Source organism: Anguilla rostrata, chromosome 14 (assembly GCF_018555375.3).
Source record: "Anguilla rostrata isolate EN2019 chromosome 14, ASM1855537v3, whole genome shotgun sequence".
Lineage (NCBI taxonomy): Eukaryota > Metazoa > Chordata > Actinopteri > Anguilliformes > Anguillidae > Anguilla > Anguilla rostrata.
Window position 1 is genome coordinate 23147764 of NC_057946.1, and position 21396 is coordinate 23169159.

Genomic DNA, 21396 nt, shown 5'->3' on the forward strand with positions numbered 1-21396 from the left:
TAGAGATTGCTAACCAATGCCTGGATTTTTGGGTTGGGAATATTTTTGTTGGGCTGTCTGTTTATTGGTTGTTTTTTCAACTCTTACAGGACAGTTCTGTGTCCGCAAAGTTTACAAATTGAGACAGAAAACGAAGTGTTCAGCAAACAAAATTTAAGGAATAAGAAATTTCTGAAAATTTGCTGAGAATATCCATTTCCCAAAAAAACCCGCTTCAGGTACCCGTTAAGAACCGGGCGATCACCTCGAAAATGCCGCCGCGCTTCGCCAAGAAGCAGGGCGGCCTTTCTCTGGAGCAGCAGGCGGAGGACGTGATGTCGGCCAGCAACCTGGGCACCGAGATCTGGGAGACCAACAGCTCGGGTGAGAACGGCGCTTCGCCCTCCCGCCACCGTCGGGAGCTGTAGCCTGCGGGGTTAGCCCGTCCCAGATTGGATGTGCTGCTCTATCCCGATGTAGCCGTGTCCTTAAAAACCGGTTTGCCGTTTCCCCCCCCCCGCAGCCCTCGCCGTCCAGTCGTCCAGCGGAGACTCCTGGACGAAGCCGGTGTCGTACCCGGGGGCGGAGCCCAACTCTGAGGTAGGTCGGCCAGGCGCACGCGCGGGTTTTTTTGCACCCCGCCTCCGTTCGCTGTGAGCGTGGGAGAGGCTGCGGGCGGTCGGGAGGAATGAGGATTGAGGAACGGTCAGGCGGTTGGTCGCGGGTTGCGGTTTGGCCGTGATGGCAGGGTCTGTACGGTGTGTCTGTCCAGCGACAGCAGCGGCGTTTCCGTACGCAACCCAAACGCCCGCCCCTTCTGCTCGGCTGGGAACAGGGAGGCCGTCCCCCTGGCGGTTTTCCCCAAATAGCGCCCGGCTCTTCATTGGCTAGCGTTAGCCCCCCCCCCCCCTTCCCCCCGGCTTCGCCCCAGGGTGCACCTGTTTACTCCTCCGCCCCTCCCACCCCGCGAGCTCTTCTCTGTGGACCTCCGTTGCCCTGGCGTGAGGGTGCCAGCCAAGGGGGCCTCCCCCCCCCCCTTCCCTGACACCCCCCCCCCGAGACTCAGCATGCTGGCTAAGCCCCAACCTGGAGAGAGAGGAAGAAAAATAAAACAACAAGGCAGAAATTTCCAAATTGAAAGTTCAAAATTAAGCGCATCAACTGCGGTGGTATTTGAGGGGGAAAAATGGACCTTTTACATTTTACTTACTTTTTAAATCTGAGTCCCTCCTGACTAAAAGAGCTAAATTGAATGCAGCACAACCCAAGCGGACGCGGCGCAGTTGTGAATAGAGCCTGTGTGTTGTGTGTCTATTCCCAGGTGTTTAGGGGGAGTCAGGTCGACAGTGGCATTGACCTGAGCGCTGAGTCTCGGGGCTCCTCGGCTAGCTCCTCCCAGAGAAGTTCCCCCTACGGCGCCCTCGGGCCGCAGGAAATCGCCGGGTCCGCCCAGGCCAGGCCAAATACCGACGGCCCCAAAGACCTGCCTCCCAAGCAGATGGAAAAGGTGCAGTGAGAAACCCCCCCCCCCCCCTTTCCAAAAAACCCTTTTCCCTGAGTCACCTTCTAGAACGAGAAGTTAGGGTCCCGTGCTCCTTGGAACGGCGTGCTTTTTATTTTGTTTTTTTGGTGTGCTGGGGCGGGTTGGTGGCGGAACCCTGACTGTGCCTGCGGGGCGGCGCTTAATTTGGCTGTGGTTGTCACGGAAACGACGATTCCCATCTCCCTGTGAGAGCGCAATGGCTGGGGGGGATGGGGGTGGGGGGGTTCTTCCTTGGCAGCTGTGCAGGAAACGCACCCCTTCGATGGGTCGAATGGGTGGGGTTGGTGGAGGAGGGTGGAGAGTGGTGGCTTTGGGGGGCGGTATGTGCTTGGCCAAAGGTGTGCAACTAGGGCTGTATCCGTCTCTGTCTTTCGTGTGTCTTAATTAGCCCCTCTGTTTGTGCCATCTGACAGTTTAGCTACACTTCTCAATAAGCGCGTGAATGACAGCCGACGTCTGTTCTCGTGTCCTTATGTGAAATGTTTTACTGTGATCTAATCTGAACCACTGTTGGTGCATGCAACCAGTTAGCTCATTTAGCCGGATTAATTGATGGAAACAACAACTTGCATACAGACTTCTAAAGACAATGGATTCAGAGAAATGGTTCGAAGAAATGAAAGCAACCACCCCTTCAACTAGATTACATGTCCCTTAAAAAGCTGACTTTGAGCTACCATGTGTGAATAGGGTCAAGATTGCTTATAGAAGCAGAAAAATAGTATTTAGGGGGAGGGGTCACAGGCTCGCCTCTTCCATAGAGCTCGGTGGGGTGGGGGTGATTGCTTTCGGGATGGCTGTGGCTTCATAGCTGCGGATGGTTCCTGCCAGCCTGCTCTCTGTAAACCCAAAGGGGCCGTCGGGGGTCAAGGGCAGCTCTTGGTCCCATAGAAGTGCTTCCATGTCTTCACCCCAGAACTCTCATAATTCCCCCCTCCCCTCTGAGCCAAGTGGTCGGCATCCATCCCAAACCAGGGTGGTGGGTCTCTGATCCCATGTGAACTGGACACACCTGTGGAGGAATCCAGCAGTGCTCACACCATCCATCCATTATCCATACTCGCTTATCTTATCTTATCCTGAGCAGGGTCCATCCATTATCTATACCTGCTTATCCTGGGCAGGGTCCATCCATATCTATCCGTTATCGGCATCCTCCATTATCTATCCGCGGTCCATCCATTATCTATACCCGCTTATCCTGGGCAGGGTCCATCCATTATCTATACCCGCTTATCCTGGGCAGGGTCCATCCATTATCTATACCCGCTTATCCGGGGCAGGGTCCATCCATTATCAATACCCGTTTATCCTGAGCAGGGTCCATCCATTATCTATACCTGCTTATCCAGGCCAGGGTCACGGAGGGGTGCTGGAGCGTATCCCAGCGTGCATTGGGCGAGAGGCAGGATTACACGCTGGACAGGCCGCCAATGTATCGCAGGGCAGTGTTCATACCAACTTGGCCTATTACTTCTTTACTTTAAAAATGGTGTTGCTTTTCGCCGATTCAGGAGCTGCAAAGGAGAAATGGAGGACCAAAGATTTCCATCTCTTATTACATTTAATGTGTATGTAGAATTAAGAAACGAAAGGCCTTCTGGTTTTCAGTATTTCTTGTTGACTGGTGTTCTTGTCGAATCATTTTCCAGTGAAACACTTCACATGTGAAAATGTTGCGACCTTCAGTCTTGTCTTCACTGATAAAGCTTGAGTACAGATCTTTGAGGGATAGATGTGTATTGACATGAAAACTTTTAAATTGTACCATTTTATAATTTATGCTAATTATGTATGCTATTATGCTAATGCTTTGTGTTAATATGCCAAGTCCTAGAGTTTACATATTACTGTGTTTTACATATTATTAGTTTCTTATCTTGTTTGAGGTTTTTGGCTGCCTAAGCCACACCCTTCCTCTCTCCCTGTGACCCCAGGATTCGGACGCCGGGCCGGAGCAGAACAAGGAGCACAAGCCGGGTCCGATCGGGAACGAGCGCTCGCTGAAGCACCGGAAGGGCTCGGAGGGCGTGGAGCGGCTGGAGGGCCCCATCGCCCCCGTCAACGGCGTGGAGATCCACGTGGACAACGTCATCCCCGTCCCGCCCATCGAATTCGGCGTCAGCGCCAAGGACTCCGACTTCAACCTGCCCCCTGGCTCCACCCCTGTGCCCGTGTCCAACCCCATCACCAAACTGCAAGACCCCCTGGCTGGGAACGTGAGTGATAGTTGTAGTTAAAGGCAGAGTGGGTTAGGGTGGTGATGGGAGTTGTAGTTAAAAGCGGAGTTGGTGCAGGTGATGATTGTAGTCATTTGTCTCCAGGCCGCCCTCTCTCAGGGGATCCCCATGCTTCGGAGAGACCACCTGCAGCCCGGCATCAACCTGAACCCCATGTCCTTCCCCAGCGCTGACCTCACTCTCAAGGTACCCCCTCCACACGCATACACCCTCAAAAGCACGCACATGCATGCACGCTCAAACTCAATACATGCTCACATACACACGTGCGCAAAAACATGCGTGCACTGAACAACTTGTTCACTCAAACATGCATTCTCTCACATACGCACATACTCTCTCAAGCAGTCGCACACACCTTTTAAACCCATCTCTGATGGAAATGTCTCCTTTCAGAAAGCCATACGCCATCCAATAAACTCAAATCCTGTCAGACTGCTTCCAGGTCTTATGCAAGATGCTCTCATTCCAGTTAATCATTCCTGCTACTCATGGTGCAGAAATCTGCCTGTGTAGACACACTCGCACGCACACACGCACACTCTCACACTCTGCAGACTGATCCTGGATGTGTGGTTGCTGGTTTCTGCCACTGTGTGCGTGCGTGCGCTCGTGTGACCGGCTCCCGGGCACCCCGCCCCCTCTCTCTCCCGCCCCAGATGGAGTCCGCGCGGAAGGCGTGGGAGAACTCTCAGTCTCTGCCGGAGCAGGGGTCCCCGGGGGCCCCCGGGTCGGGCGGCCAGCCCCCCTGCAGCGTCGGCTCCTCCAGCGGGGTCAGCTACAGCTCCTTCGGGGGGGTGTCCATGCCCCCCATGCCCGTGGCGTCCGTGGCTCCGTCCGTCTCCATGCAAGGCAAGCCCCCCCCCTCACTCCATGCACCTGCTACCTGCCCCTGCCAGCTCCACTGGAGCCACACTGGAGTTCATTATAAATGGCATTTGTTCTGCATTAAAGCGCATGCTCGTGGCCAACTACAAGTCTTCAGTGTTATGTGCACCATAGTGAACGGCAGTTGAAATCTAAGCAGCAGTATTTAATTTTGACATGTTTAATTTATGCATGTTTAAAGTGCTCCAGTCAAAAAAACAACCTGGATCGCAAAATATTTCTCGCAAACATTGCTACCCAGCTCGAAGGTGCCGAACCCGACATTTTGGTTGTGGCGTCGGTGTCAGTGAGTCGCTAAATGCCTGTGACGCGGGGGACTCTGTTACTGTACGTGATTGCACAGTGGGAATAACTCTAATGAATGTTGTGGAGATTTTGACGCTGCCTCCCCCCCCCCCCCCATCCCTGTCTCCAGGTAACCACATCCCCCCCCTGTATCTGGACGGCCACGTGTTCCCCAGCCAGCCCCGCCTGGTGCCCCCCAACATGACCCAGCAGCAGAGCTATCAGCAGGTACGGCTTCCTCCGTCCAATCGGAGGAGAGCTCCTCTTTCTTGTGCGCCGTCATGGTAACCAGGGCCAGGTTCCATCTACCCCTGCAAGTAGTCTTCAGCCCAGAATGTGGAATCATGGAAGCGCTTGCTTGAAAATGAATAAATGTGAGGGGGGAGGGGTGGGGGGGTGGGGGGGGGGAATAGAAATGAATAAAAATTCACACTGTACGCGTTGCTCCCGAGCGCTGCGTTTCATCGACCGGCGCCATGGAAACGGCGAGCCTGTTAAAAAGTGCGTGGGTTGCCGTGGTTGCTCAGCGGCGCTCTTGCCCCTATTGACAGGCAGACCAGTTTAACCGTTTCCCGTCTGTCCGTCCCTCTCTCCGTCTGTGTGTCCAGGCGGCGGCCGCTCAGCAGATCCCCATCTCCCTGCACACGTCCCTGCAGGCGCAGGCCCAGCTCGGCCTGCGGGGGGCGCTGCCGGTCTCCCAGTCCCAGGAGATGTTCAGCTCCATGCCCCCGTTCAGGTACGGACGCTCCAGCCCGTGAGTGCTGCGTTTGTGTCTGCGTCTAAACCCGTCCGGCTGGGTTCTGATGTGTCTGCGTCTAAACCCGTCTGGCTGGGTTCTGATGGCGCCCTTACGGTGTCCCACTGGGGCCTCCTCACCTACCCTTATTCCAGCCCTTGGCATTTTATTTTAAATTTTAATTCAGAATTATTCTTTTCAGGCTGAGAATGTGGGGACACAGGGAGATTTGATATGGGTTTTCATATGATATGGGTTTTTAAAAATGTATTTATTTGGGGTTTGCACCCTTTTTCAGAGTTCTAACTTAGTGGATTGCAGAATACATTTCAAGTTGAGCTCTGAAAGCAGAACAAGGAGGCCACAGGTGTAAATTAATGAGAGATCGCTGAAATCAGGAAGTCTTTTTCACACACTGGGTTCATGCTTAGCTTTGCAGCTCTTGCAGTAGAAGCACCCTTGGTGCACTATAGGACCAAAAGTATCTGGACACCTCTTGGACTGGGGCTGTTTTTCATGTTTTGGGCTAAGCCCCTTAGTTTCAGTGAAGGCCAATCTTGATCCTACAGCATACAATCACATTCTAGTCCATTCTGTGCTTCCCCAACAGTTTGGGGGAAAGCCTTTTCCTGTTTCAGCTTGACAATGCCCCCGGGTACAAAGCAAGGTTTATATAGAAATGGTTTTGTCAACAAAGGCATGGAAGATCTTGACTAGCCTGCATAAAGCCCTGAACCCAACCCCATCCAGCGCCTTTGCGATCAATGGAAAGCCAACTGAGAGCCAGGCCTAATCGCCCAATCAGTGCCCAACTTCACTAATGCTCTTCTAGCTGAATGAAAGAAAATCCCTGCGTCAACGCTCCAACATCTAGTATAAAGCCTTCCCAGAAGAGTGGAGGTTATGACAGCAGCAAAGGGTGGACCAGCTCCATATTACTGCCCATAATTTTGGATGAGATGGATGTCAGGTGTCCACATACTTTTTGGCCATGTAGTGCATGTTCCAGGCTCAGTATGTTCCAGTATCTCCACGGCAGGCAAAGTGACAAGTCTGGATGGGCAGAATGGCCTGTTCTCATCACCGCACACTATGTCCCCAATGCGTTATGTTCGGTGCTCGAGTGTTTACTTATTGGCTTGTGTAACGACTGTGGGGAAAATGCAGAAGCTGAGTTTGCTCGTAAGCAGGCAAATCGAGTCCCCTGCAGCTACTGCAGTGACAGTTTTTCTGACCCCGCCCCCTCAGAAAGCGCTCTCATTTTCGGTTTTCCCCCGGCAGGTCCCAGGTCTACATGCACCCCAACCTGTCCCAGCCCAGCGCCATGGTGCTGTCGGGGGGAGCCCCCCTGAAGGGGCCCTACTCGGCCTTCCCGGGCATGCAGCCCTCGGACATGGTCAAGACCCAGTCGGGGTCCCACTACCAGCCCCTCAACGGCGGGCAGCCCCTGGTGTACGACGGCCAGATGAACCAGGGGCCCGGCATGGGCACCTCCCAGCTCATGGACTCCCAGCTCATCCAGGTGAATTCGGGGGTCATGTGACCGCGGCGCTTCGAGGCTGCCGATTGGCTGCTTCGGTAGTTTGCTCTCGGGTCGGTTAAAGGGGCCCCAGTGTGATGGAAGTTAAGATCGGCCGGACGTTTTGCATATCTGCTGATGGGGGAGGAGCAAGGCTTTGGCCTGCTGTGACTCTATATGGACTACATTTCCCGTCATCACTGCTCGGAAATGCCACTGATGTAGCCTCAAAACCACTTATAAGCTTGTGTTTGACTCTTGTACCACTGCTTGAGCTTATTGAACTCATGTATTGGCATCAGCAATCGACTGGCCAGATTCATAGGCGTTTAATCACTTCAATTTAAATCCCCAGACCTCCTCTCTGTTGTGATTTCTGTTAGGGTAACAGGAGTGTTAAGTGGAACAGTTGGTTGCTCCATCTCTGGTGTGATTTGTTACTGAATTGTAAAGGTTCTAACCCCGCCTCTCGTCCCAGGTGACCATGCCCCTCCCCGGCTCCCAGCTGCGCTACGGTTCGGCCCAGCAGCACCTCATCCTGCCCCAATCCATCCAGCTGCAGCAGGGCCAGAACTTGTCTGTGGGCGGGCCCAGACGCATGATGCCACCCGGATCCCAGCCCCCTGTCCTGCCCGGCAACAGAGAGGCAAGACGCTCCTCAGCCAATCAGCATTACTCTTACACTGCTCACCCAATCAACTTTTACTCTTACTTTTACACTCCTCACCCAATCAACTTTTACTCTTACTTTTACACTCCTCACCCAATCAACTTTTACTCTTACTTTCACACTCCTCACCCAATCAGCATTACTCTCACACTCCTCACCCAATCAGCATTACTCTCACACTCCTCACCCAATCAGCATTATTGCCTGGCTTTAGTCTGTTTTTGGAGTCATTATCACCCCCATTTTGGTGTTGCTGCTTAGCGTATGCCTGCTTGTGTTAAGCCAGGTTATCGTCATGTGAGACTACGAGTTTTGTCTGTGCCTGTATTTCAAGTAGTATTTCGGCTATTTATGCACACTTCGCTCCAAACCAATACTGCCTCATTCAAAATGAACATCCAGCCGATGTCCGTCAGATTGTTGCCTTTTCAACTCTTGTTCTACGGATATAGTTTTATGTTTTCATTCAGGGGTTTAGGGGAAGTTGGTTTTTGGCCTGTTATGTGGTGATAGTTTCAGCTTGCTGGTTTTGTTCTGGGTTGATGATGATGATGATGACCTCTCCGTTATGCCCTCCCCTCTTAGACCTCTCAGATGGAGATGAAGGGCTTTCAGTTTTCAGACAAGCCCAACCATTCACCCGGAATGTCAGGAGGCTCCTACAGGTAAGAACCGAGAGGGCTAATGGAAGTTGTAGTTCAGCGGCAGCTACATGAGCTATGTTTAAGCCCGGCCCTGAACTACATCTCCCATCAGCAGCCTATGCATTAAATAATTTCACCTTGTTGAACCTAATCCTGCTGCCTACCACACAGTGGAATGCATATTCAGGACTTAAAGTCCTTATTTCCTCCTGCTGCACAAATTTTTTTTTTAAAGAAGTCTTATCCAGGATAGGTGGCCACACAAGAACAAAATTTTTTAAACGCATTTAAATATATCCACTCTAATAAAACGTGGCTCAGTAGTTTGCCGTGGGAGTTAAAGGAAATTAGCTTGGGTGCTTTTGCGAGGCTTCGGTGCTTGAGAAGCAGAGCTGAGCCGTGTGCTGTTACGGTGCGTGTGGGTAACCAGCCTGTGAACTGTTGTTGTTAGCGGTAACGGTATCGCGGCGCGGACGTGCTAAACTGGTCCCTCCCCCCTCCCCCCCCCCAGGCCCGGCTCCGCCAGCCCCAGCGGGAAACCCTCGGGCCCCGGGTGCCCCACCACGGTGGCCGCTCTCTCTGGACACTACGCTCAGCAGGTACGGGAGGGGGGGGCCTGCTCCTACATGGGCCCCTCCGCACACCACTGGCCCCTGTCTTGCATGGACATGCACACTTCAGACCTGCACACTTCAGACCTGCACACTTCAGACCTGCACACTTCAGACCTGCACACTTCAGACCTGCACACTTCAGACCTGCACACTTCAGTCACACTTGAACATTACACTAACTGCACACTTCGCTGACCTCAACATGTACACTTCAGACTGCCATTCCACCTGCACACTTCAGCTGAACTTATCTCAGACCTGCACACCAGACCTGACATTCAGACCTCTAATGAACGTTCAGACTGCCTTAGAATTAATAGAAACTTAGACCTGCACTTCAGACATGTCTTAGACAGTACACTTCGACCTGACACTTAACTGCTTAGACCTGACACTTCAGACCTGCACACTTCAGACCTGCACACTTCAGACCTGCACACTTCAGACCTGCACACTTCAGACATGTACACTTCAGACATGTACACTTCAGACCTGCACACTTCAGACATGTACACTTCAGACCTGCACACTTCAGACCTGCACACTTCAGACCTGCACACTTCAGACCTGTACACTTGCAGGAGTTACACTGCTTATTTATACAGCAGGCTATTGACTGAAGTTATTCAGGGTGTGTTTTACTCAGAGGTGCAGTACAATACACAGATTTTAATAAATCAAGGATCTGAACAGTGCCCTGACATCAGATGGAAAATGATTTGTTCTCGGCTTAAGTGAAAGGTTAAAGACATTAGTGTTAAACACTCTGATCTGAATAAATGTGAATGAGCCTTGGATGCGCATGGGAAAGCTGTAGATATGAGAGTTGTGCCTGTATGTGCTGATCTCTCTCTCTCTCTCTCTCTCTCTTCCTTGCCCTCCTCCCCTCTCCTTTCTCATCCTCTCACTCTCCCTCCCCCCTCAACCTCACTCTCTTTCCCTCTCTCTCTCTTCCCTTGTCCTTTCTCATCCTCTCACTCTCTCCCTCCCCCCTCCTTGTCTGTTTGTGTCTCCCTTGCTGCCCCGTTTCTCACTCTCGTTCTCTCCCCCCCCTGCACCTCCCCCAGGTGCCCCCCCCTCCCCAGGGCAGCATGGTGATGCACATGCGCCCCCCCACCACCGGCCCCTTCCCCAACCCCATCCAGCGCCCCGTCATGCAGGTCAACAAGACCGTGATCATCCGCTCCCCCCCCTACCCAGCCCCGGCCGCGAGGCCCCCCCCTCCTCCTCCCCCGCCACCCCCGACCCCTCCCCCGCAGGTCCTGAGGATGGCACGAAGGTGAGCCACCCACTGTAAATATAGGTAATTCCATTTTACTCTTTCATTTTCCCACCCCCCCCCCTTAATCTCTTCTTATCTTCCGGCCACAGCCAGGTAAGGTTAGAATTCTTACCCAGTTCAGACTTTTGTGAAAACCGGTCGGATCCCAAGAGCATTTATTTATTTTTATTTTTTTTTGGAAAGCACCAGAGCTGTTTTATGTTTATAAGATGAAAGATTAAATGAATGTTTTAAAAACGATTCCAAATTTTGGTAAAATGACCCCCGGCTCCAGTGGTGTACAGCTTTGTTCCTGTAATGGTTGTTTATCTGTTTTTCCACTGGCTTTGCTTCGACGAGCACTTTTGAAGTTACCCGAAATAAATTTCCTCATGTGACCAGTGCTTGATCTGCTCCTTGAAGTCTGAAATAATCAGAGTTCGGTTCCGATTTGGACGCTGATACCTGTCCTTGCGTCTTGCAAATGCGATCTGGGCACGTGTAAAGTTCTGTGGGCAGTGGTCCAGAAAAAAATTCGATTTCAAAAAATAAAGCGTAGAATGGGATATTTCACTTTGGTACATCACGCAAAAGCCTACGCCTTTGTATTTGTGTAGCGTGAATGCTAGCAGCACGTCCCTGCTGACCGTTAACATCAGTGCCCTTCCTCCTGGTTTTTCGGGTGCCATTCATTCTCCCATTCATTTTCGTGACCTCGCCAAAATTAAATGTTTTAAAACCCAAACTACGGAGAATAATAGGTCATACAGTCACGGGTTTTTTTTTTTTTTTTTTTTGAATATCTGATGTATTTTCGATGCTTTATTGCCTTATAAAAGAAAAAAGTTTTAATTTAGCGACGTGTCCTTGAGCGCGATGATTCACATTCACATGGGCGCGCAAGTAAAAACACCTTTTAAAAACTACGGCTTGCCGGATTTCTACACGGTAGCCAATCTGAAAATAGCTTCCCTGTTCACCTCGAAAAACCTCAGACCTTTTGAGGTTTGTACTTTCTTTTGTCGACCTATTATTCTCCGTGATTTGGGTTTTAAAATGATTCATTTTGGCGAGGTCACCCAAATGAATGGGAGTGAACGGGAACCGAAAACAGGAAAAACGGCGCCGTTAACGGTCAACACGGACATCTGATGATGCTAGTATTCGCGCTACGCAAATATAACGTTAAAAAAAAGTAATCGTGTCCAGAGAAGGGGGGGACCCCCGTTTATCTGCCACAGTCACACTATTGCAGTCATCTTACCAGTACTGTCACCAACAGACGCTTTGGGGACATGATCACACTTAAAATAGCACCATTAATCGGTATCGGAATACAGAGATTTTATAGTTATTTGTTTGTGTTCGATTGTGTTGATTAGTTGCATTGCTGTGGCCCTAAGTCTGTATGAGGACCGTGTGTAGAAATTCAAACCACACGCTTTTGAATTCGAACAAAATTAATGTTCCACTTCCAACTACTTTTTTTTTTTGGTTACATTTTTCAAGTTAATGTAAGAGCGCTAACTAGTCCTTTTTCAGGGTTATGGGCTGAAGTTTATTTTTCTGAAAGTATTGTTGTGATGATTGATTTCGCTGCTCTGGTTGCGGGGGGTTTGTGGGATGTGTGCACAGATCCTGTAACTGCTGTCTCTGTGTGTCGTTTTTATGTTCATTTTATATCGTATACGCGGGGTTTGACGGTCTTGTTAATTTTGGCTTTTTTTCCCTCTCCCTCTCTCTCTCTTTCTCTCCTCATCGGAAGACGAGGACCCCGCGGGACGTTTGCCAGGGCGAAGGGAAAGGAGCGCCGGGGCCGGGGGGAGTGCCAGGCCAGCCGCACGAGCCCCCGCCCCCGGGGCAGATCCAACCGGCCCGCACCGGTGCCATCAAGCCACACACCGTCAAGATGGAGGAGGGAACAGCCTAGCCTTCAAAATCCCAGCTGCATCCACCGAGCCCCTCCCCTCGCCTTGCCCCGCCCCCCCGACACAAGGCCCCTCCCCTTGCCTTGCCCCGCCCCCCCTGACACGAGGCCCCTCCCATCCGCAACGCTTCGGCTTTTCCGGAGCCTCGGAACGAGAGGGGGAGTGGGAGGGGCTACAAATCCAAATCCCAAAATTTGGAAGAATCAAAAAAAAAAAAAAAAAAAAACAATTTTAAAAAAAGAAAAGGAAAAACAGCCCGGACACTATTAGTTAACACAGCGTATGAATATATATAAATATATAAATATATAGACACCATAGTTCTGGGACACACTTCTAAGCAGAATTTCTTCATTTTCACCTTATTTATTAACACTTATTATCCATCGCAAGAGAGGAATAATGGTTTAAAAAAAAAAAAAAGTGTTATGTTGCGCCCTCCTCCCCCCCCCCCTCCCCATCAGTGAAAACAAATGCTCAAGACCAGAAATGTAAATGACCCCTGCAGTACAACCTTCAGCTCTGCCCCCCAGCCCCTCCCTCCCCCCCCCCCCAACTTCACCTTCTGACATGGCAGACTTTGAGCAAATCCAGCAGTGGGAGGACCCCCCCCCCCAAGTAAACGTATTAAACGACTCCGCACCATAAGGTTTTTTTTCCTTGGTTTCCTTTGCCGTTTTTTGCTGGTACCTGTGGAGTTTTAACCTTTTTTTTATAATCTGAGCGCTGATTCGCTTTCTTTATTAAAAGACTCCTTTTATTCAATAAAAAAAACCCTTCAAACCATATACTTGAGGACATCCATTCTGTGTTAACTTTGGAGTTGAGAAACTTGTGGGGTGGGGGGGGGTGATGCGGTTGCAGTTCTAGTCAAACCTTTACTTTTGTATCACAGGTGTAGAAATGAATGCTACTCGCTTTGTGAACTGTACTGAACTGTGTGCTTGGATATCCACAAAGTGTTGTTACTTTTAAAACGGCTCTTCCCCCTCCCTCTTTTTTTTTTGTGACTGTAACTGCACAAACGGGAACCGTTTGGCGTCAGAAATCATGTTGTAGCTTCACCTGGAAAGCTTGTCTGGGGCTGATGCCGTATGTTTTGCATGTGATGTAATAATAAGCCGCGGGCTCTCATTGGCCAGAGATGAGGTCGCGACCCTAGAGTGTCGTATTGCGGGTCTGTACACGCGTGCAGACGGGGTTTTGCGTGAGCTGCAAACTCAATTGGGGGGGGAGGAAATTCGTCATTATCTGTTTGTTTTTGGGGGTGGGGGGTGGAGAGTCGGGGTTATGTGGGGTTAGACGTGTGCCTAATGGCTAAAGTTTTTTTTTTTTTAAACAAAACTTTTCCCCTTCTTTTTGGTTGTAACTAGTAACTTATACCTGAATTTCATTATATTACAGATATGTTGAAGTATATGTTGAGCTATTTTATGTCCCCCTCCTCCTCTGCATCCAAAAGTATATTTGCTTCAGTGCTTCAGGTTTTGAGTTTTTATTTTTATTTTTTTGACCTATTGCTGACCTATTGACCTGACCTGTTGCTGCTTGAGTACAATAGAAAGGCGATGAGCAAAGTGTACTGAGCTTAACTGCATGCAGGTATCAATAGAACTCAAAATGTCCACAGGGGGCGACACTTGTAATGAATGCAGTCAATTTGATCATCTTATTCAGGGTCCAAATGTACCTTTCTTTGTTTTGCTTTGTTTTTTTTTTGTTTGTTTTTTGTTTTTAGCTTTTGAAGGCAATAAAATGGTTTTTAAGAACGGGATATGAGGCATTGTTATCTTTGCTTCATTAAAAGTCAGTTGTGCTGACAGCTGCAACATCTCGGGAGAGAAGAGGCGGCCAGACATTGCGACATTTTAAAGATTCAGTGGTGGGGGAATGTTAGAAAGCCGTTCTGTCTCCTCTGGGTTTTTTTTTTTTTTTTTGGTGTCCCCCACCCCCCACCCTTCAAGCTCGGAGATGTTCCCCCCACATGGTCCTTGGTGTTTTAAATTTGCTGTTATAGTCACGTTACAGAACCCCTCCCGTCAAGATCTACAGGATCTCCCCACTGTCTTGTTTCAATTTCATGCCTATATGTAATATATCCTGTGTGGTGGAAGGCCAAAAAAAAAAAAACATATACTTGATTTATATTGTATTTAAATATCACTTGATACGGAGATGAGAAATAAAAAGGATAAAACAATACTGAAAGGTTCGTTTCCATGACTTCTTCACCGGGTGAAGAGTTTGCTTGCGTGTGGATGAGTCTGGAAACGTTTGCGAGGGCCATTTTGGTTCTCGGTCCAGGTTTAAAGATGGGAAGTGCGTGTAGGGAGGTCACTGCCTCGACTCGTGAGGAGAACCGCCATCTTGGAGCGTTACTGCTCTGCTAACACCAAGCAGAGCATCTCCGCTGTGAACAGTTTTGGTAGACTGGTGGTCAAAAGGGCAGACGATGGATATTCTACTTAAACTACTTTATCGGGGAGTGGTGGATAAATTCAGAGGGCACCGTTTCTGAAATGATTTCATGAGTCCTGTGGGGGTAGCTGCTATAAATGCACCTAGGTTTATGTAATCTCATTTTTCAATGCAGGTATAGCATTAATAGGAGGTGCTGTCATGTTCCACTTAATGTTCACCCTGAAATCCCATTAAGTGACTTTAAAAAGCATAAACTTCTATAATGTTGCCAGGCTCGACTGTACAAGCTTGCCTTATCTACCTGTCATAAAAAAAAAAACATTTTAAAAGTCAGTGGAGTCGTGCTGAAAAGTCATCCAGACGTGATGTATCCTGCGTGTACTGTTTACTTGTATACAACTGGCTACACTGAAACTACATGGTTACAATTGGGGGGGTATAATGATGCTGAAAGTGACTTGAGTTTCAAGGACCGGTACAGTGAGTGTGTCTTCCGGTAGAATTGGAGAAAGACCAGAGGCGGTGAGTTCTTGTTTAGGGTCATGGGAGAAGCTGTGCAAACAGTTCTAGTGGGTTTGTGCGGGATCAAATGCCCAGGTTTGGTCATAGACCACTGACACTAAGTCAGAAATGTATTGTCCGAATCTTCGAGCATAGGTCGAAGTGGAAGACTATGTGCCTCCTGTGGGCGTACAGCGAATATGAGCCTTATGACGTCACGCTAAGGTGGGATACCAGGCATTTTTGACAGACAAAGAGCCTTCCTATTAGCCAGCTTGTCTTCTACGGAGATCTATCGTCGGAAGGAAACATAAAGTAAGTAGCCAACTTTATTCCTCGTGTATGTACACGGTTCTGTGATACAAATGGCTGTCTTTCCCCCTCAGAAAATAACGTTTTATTTCAGATCGAGCGACTGCCGAAAATAAGAGAGTAGCATAATGAGTTTTAGAGCGAGAAAGCAAGATAAGCAAGTAATTTGAGCCGGACCCTGCGCAAGTTCCAGCACGAAAGGGTTTTTTCTTATTTGGACTATTATCCTGCAGAATATTTTAGTCAGGTTTAGCTGGGTAGATATATTTAAGATGCAATGCGACCTTTACATGTTATTAGCAGCACTCAATTGTAGGCTATATACAAATGTTGCATTGTGTTATAATATAGATTTAGTTAAGTTTTTGGAAACTTCGTAGTCCTGTCGTCGTGAAGCTATTGTCCTACGTTTTCGCTACCGCTAGAGAAAGCTACGGGTTTACGCACAATCTGGCTGTAGCTCTATAGCCTACTCGAGATCATTACAATGGAAATCGTAGTTTCGCAAAAACTGAGTGTGGAGTTTAACGGCTAGTAGCTAAAGTCATCCAGATGTTGATGTCTGAAAGATGTTCAGAAGCTGTTGGTAGGCTACCCCCCCCCCCCCTATCGGCTATTCCATTTATGGCGAGTTGCTTAAACATCTCCACAGATTGCATAGACCAAGACGTAGCCGACGTTTAATCACGACTAAAAGCTACCATGCATGATGAAGGAAATTCTGGCTGAGATTTTTCTAAGTTTACTGTAACAAGTCCCTTGTGCTAAACGTGGAAAATGGCAACCTGTTGGCTTATCCTGCAGTTAGTGCTGGCCATGATCCTGTTGCTAGTTGGATTTGCGACAACGGCAGCAAAGTTTGATTCCCATACTGGACCCTGCGTATAACCGACTGTGCCACTGAGTTTTATGGTCCGGTAAAAAGTTAGCTAATTGCTCGACCGATCCAGCTATATGCTATAGCAAAATAGCCGAACCTTACCTTAGCCTAGATCGTGTATCTGTCCAGTGTAAGTGTGTGCTGAACATGCTGTTGTTGTTTTTTTCAAGCGTATAACGAGATAATTTTGCCTCTTTCCAAGCGGTCCCTCTGAGCTCAGAATGTCGTTGAGAGAGGATAAGAGGCCGGATGAAGGCCTAATGATGATGCAGGAGCTCGAGGACCGGCTGAAGGAGCAAATCGACAAGCTGGAGCACATCCGTCTGTCTGCAACCGAGCTCAAGGACAACATAGCCGGGGTGGGTGCGTATACAGGCCAGCACCTTAGAAGCAGACCTGGGTCATATTAGGATTAACCGTCAACTTTAACTCCGTAGACACCAGTACAAGTCCTGCAGAATATTTATTATTTTTACTGAAAAAACATTTTTTTACCAACAGGCTATTCAGAATAAAATTATTTCTTTGTGATTGTACATTTTGATTAGTATGATGTGCATGAATGTTCTAATCGCAATAAAGCAATTTTAAATAAATTGTTGTCCCAGGTCTGTTAAGAGAACACACATTAAACTCACCATACACCTTACATTTATATTTTTAAAAATCACGTCACCATTCTATATTTTAAAAATCTGAATACACTGCCTAGGCCTAGGCTACCTGAGAAATAGATGGTGGTGGGATGTTTGATGTATGGTGAATATTTATTGATAACCCATAGGTGAATATGTTTACTCTTTTTTTTATATAATGGCAGAACAGCGCTGATCTGAAACAGTCTATTGCTGACCATCTGGATTGGTTGAACCGACTGACTGAACGTGTGGATACTCTTCAGATGAACACATCGGTTTTCGTGCAGGTGAAAGGGGTGGGGGGTGGTTAGCCAGGCCAGTTGTAAAATGCAGTTCTGGAAGTACTTAAAGGTCCAGGAAACTGGATTCAAATTGTGGTCCTATGGTTTTAAAAAATACAATTATAACCATAAAATTGTAGATAAACACCATTTAGATTATCGTGACTTGTTGAGCAGAGAAAGACATGGTGGTAGTGTACCACAGGTAGGTGGTTTGTCTGCATCCAAGGAATTTCCAATTTGGCTTGCCCACACAAGTGGAAACAGCATCATTACATATTAGAAGTGGAAATAATTTCATCGGTCCTAGCGTTTTATTGGCGAACATTGTATCCAGGTAACTTTAGCTATCTCGCCCACTGATGACCTGGGATTTAGCCAAGGGGAAGGCAAGCTAATTTTGGAACAGGCTTTTCTGCGTTTAAAAAAAAAAAAAAAAACATTTTTAGGCTATATAATTTAAAAATATTTCAGGATCAATTCTGCTGCAAAAACGTATTGCAACAAAAAACAACATACCAGCAAAAAAATGACAGATTTCAGTTTCTAGACCTTTAAGGTAACGTTGTGAAGCTTTCCTGCATCAGGTGATTTTCCCTGTTTGTCTGCAGATGAACCCGAAGCCTCGCACCTGGGGAGGCAAGCAGAGCTCGCGACGTTCGGCTCGCTTGGGACGGCTGTACCAGGGAGACGACGCGCAGTCCGAGTTCGGCTGGTCGCCCGTGCGCACGCGACGCAACAGCGACGCAGCCTCCGAAATGTCCTGTGCGTGGTAACTTCTGCCAAGCTGGTGATCGCGACCTGTACACTACCGCTTACGATCAGACAAAAGGAAGAAAAGTCTGCGCTGAATGTATTTTTACATTTTACCACAGATTTTACACACGTCGAGACCAGACGGTTTTGGCCCAAGCTTCACTAGCTTTTATTGGCCGGTGAATAAACCGTCATTAACCGTAAATAATAGAAAGATAAATTGCTACGACAACTGCTATGGGTGAGTTTTTGGTTTTGTTGTAGTTTTGGTAATTGGACCGTGCTCTAGATCCCTTCAGAATCAAAACAGCTTCTGCTGTGGTCCTGCATTGGTTCTAGAGTGCAGCGTACATTATACATCTAGTTCTGTAGTAATGAACTTAATGTTGTTTGTTTTTGGAAATAAACAATTCACAGCCCTTCGTGTGTGTTCTAAATGACTCCTTTTGTTTCTTTCGCTGCTTTTAAGGGACACACTTTTCGTCCACCAAATATCCAATAGGCTATAGGCAACCTTTCCTTCGTATTATTTTAAAATATCTGTTTATCCCATTTCCCCCCCCATTTGCTCGCCCATTTGGCATGCCTGATTTAAATGGTGAACTCCTAACATCGATGCATGATCCGTAAATTCGAGATACAATTCATCTCAGTTGTGGCAACAGAGCACTAGTCATGTTAAATTCGTTGTGAGGTAACAATGTGAATTTTGTGACATCATGAGATTAGAATCGTTCGGCTTCCTTTAAAGTACTATGGTGGTATAATGTATAATGTTCAGTCGACGATAAAACCGAAAATCATTTGATACAACTTATTTGATCTCAAAAACAAAGTTGTGGAGGGTTTTAAAATGTGCTAATTAACTAGAGACAAAACGTATAGCCTAATCGACCGAACATCAGTTAGCAACGCACCGTGTAGTGAAATTAGATTTATTTAGCCTAATCATTATCATTCAATCATCTTATTGCAAGGGCAGGAACATCTTTTTAACATGTTGCATCTGCGCCTCAGGGCGGGTAGTTTTCGGATGTTGGTTGCAAGTAAGATCCGCTAGCTTGTTTGGCCTATGATAAACCTGCATTTCAGTGCCGCAAGTTTTTCAGTTTCCTTTTTGTATTTATGGTGCACTTAGTTCATAGCCACCATAGTACTTTAAAGGAAGCCGGACGATTCTAATCTCATGATGTCACAAAATTCACATTGTTACCTCACAACGAATTTAACCAGACGCTCTTATTTAGCTTGCAACCGCAAGGAAGTAGGCCTAACTCGAGAAGTAGCTATCTCAGAGCCGACTGCACGAGCTGGTGAAATGGAGCGCCTTCGCCAGAATTATCGTTTCAGGGTACGTTTCACAGTTTCTTGCTTTGCAAAAATTGCTGTTAATATCAGGGGAAAATATTTAAATCTGTCCTTTAATCATTGGTTACGTTATGCTCTCAAATTGCACAACCGATATTTCCATTTGGTATACAAGTAATGATCCTTCTTTGTAGTTCTTTAGCGGCCAGCAGTAGCCTATGTAACCAGTGAACAGATCACCTGTCGGAGTGACTTCGCTCAGAATGCTCCATGTAGCGAGACGCTCGAGTCTTGTCAAAGGGTCCGGCGTTTTACCTGTGGGTGATCGGTGGCACTGCTTTAAGTATAGTGCGACCAGGGATTTATTCCCATGTCTGTCAAGTAAACTCTTCCTTTGAGTGCGTCTATCAGAGTGCGGTTGTGCCTCAGATACCGCTGCCCTGTTGCCTGCGCCCGAGCATGCGCGCTATAATAAACTTTTCCTCGAGACACCCGAACAGTGCAGCGCGGGCTGGCGTTTGGGACATCTACGGGGCCTGTCTGCGATAAGGATGCGGCCTGTTCTATCAACTGAGCCAGTCGGAAGCCCACAAAAACCCTTCACCATCACCAGCCTGCTAGCACGGGCACCTGTACTCGACCAGTCGTTCTGTAATTTTCGCATTTGCGTGAACGGGCAGCCTAGGACTGACAACTTAAAAATGATGAGGTGAAACGGGTCTGTAAAAAAAAAAAAATTGTTGGAAGAGGAGAGCGCTCAGAAGGAAAGGGGGTTCGATACCATAAAGTAAAGCGTTTTAGAAAGCTGAGTTTCTCCTGTGCGTTTGATCCCTCCCTCATCGGCAGAAAGAGAGGGTGGAGAAGGTGAAGAACATGGAGGCGGCGATGAAAGCGGAGAAGGAGCAGTGGGAGAAGGAGAGAGAGAGGACGGAGGCGTGGCTTCGCGAGAAGAGGGCGGAGACGGCGAGGGAGGCGCAGGAGCTAGAGGAGGCACTGGCGGGGGTCAGGGAGCTGTGGGGGAAGGTGGCGGGCAGCCTGAGGGGGGAGGCCAGGTGGGCGGGGAAGCAGATGGAGGGGAGGTGGACGCACGTGGAGGGCGCCCTGGAGCGAGAGAGGGAGGGGCGGCGGGAGGAGGCGAGGGGGGAGAGGCGGCAGAAGGAGCAGGAGAGGGAGCACGCGGACCGGGCCCGGGCGGGCATGGAGGACAGGCGCACCCTGGAGAGCAAGGTGTGGGAGAAGGAGAGGGAGAACCTGAAGGAGGTCATCCTGTGGAAGAGCGAGCAGGTGGAGAGGCAGCGGAGGAGAGTCCGGGACGCCCTGCAGGAGAAGGAGAGGATGGTGGCCAACATGTGGGAGGAGTTTGCCACGCTGGCGAGCAGAGACGGGGCGGGGCCAGGGGCGGGGCCGCTGGAGAAAGAGTGGCTGAAGCTGGAGATCTGGGGGGAGGTGGAGCTGATGGACCGGGAGAGGCAGCGGGCGGAGAAGGCGATGTTCTGGGAGATGGGCCGGATGGAGGGCGAGATCAGGAAGTTGAAGAAGCAGCGGGAGGCTGCCCGGAGGCAGATGGAGCTGGCCAGCCAGCAGATGGAGCTCGCCGGGAAGAGGGTGGAGGCGGCGGCGCTGGAGAGGCAGCGCATGGAGGAGGAGCTGAGGAAGGTGAAGGAGCTGATGGAGGGAGAGAGGGACGGAGGAGCGGCAGCTGGGAGAGGAATGAAGAGGATGAAAGCGTGGTGCTGGCCACTGATGTGCTGTCAGCAGCAGGACTAAAAAGAAGAGAAAAACAACCCAGAAAGAATGAGCAAAGCGGACAGAAGGAAGGGAAAAATTTGAGGAAGAGGGGAAAAGCACAGAATGAGATTATGCAAAATGAGAACAAAAACATTTACACAATATTTTTATGCGCAATACATATTTTTTAGTACTGTCAGGTCAGGTCTCCCCTTCAAGAGGCAGGCTGCAGTCGCTCTCCTGTTACTGCGGTATATCTTTTTC

At 48.9% G+C, this 21396-nt stretch overlaps 1 protein-coding gene across 1 annotated transcript in view; it reads left to right on the top strand.

The window, feature by feature from the left end:
- The window catches only part of prrc2b (proline-rich coiled-coil 2B), a 36389-nt gene extending 23830 nt beyond the window's left edge, over positions 1-12559 (top strand). Inside the window, 15 exon segments of the mRNA XM_064307374.1 lie at positions 219-363; positions 503-579; positions 1301-1486; positions 3460-3741; positions 3847-3948; positions 4422-4614; positions 5066-5163; positions 5544-5671; positions 6953-7193; positions 7669-7836; positions 8446-8525; positions 9016-9103; positions 10186-10315; positions 10318-10397; positions 12145-12559. Coding sequence (XP_064163444.1) covers positions 219-363; positions 503-579; positions 1301-1486; positions 3460-3741; positions 3847-3948; positions 4422-4614; positions 5066-5163; positions 5544-5671; positions 6953-7193; positions 7669-7836; positions 8446-8525; positions 9016-9103; positions 10186-10315; positions 10318-10397; positions 12145-12309 — 2163 coding nt within the window. The 3' untranslated portion in view covers positions 12310-12559.
- Positions 12560-21396: the final 8837 nt, after the last annotated feature.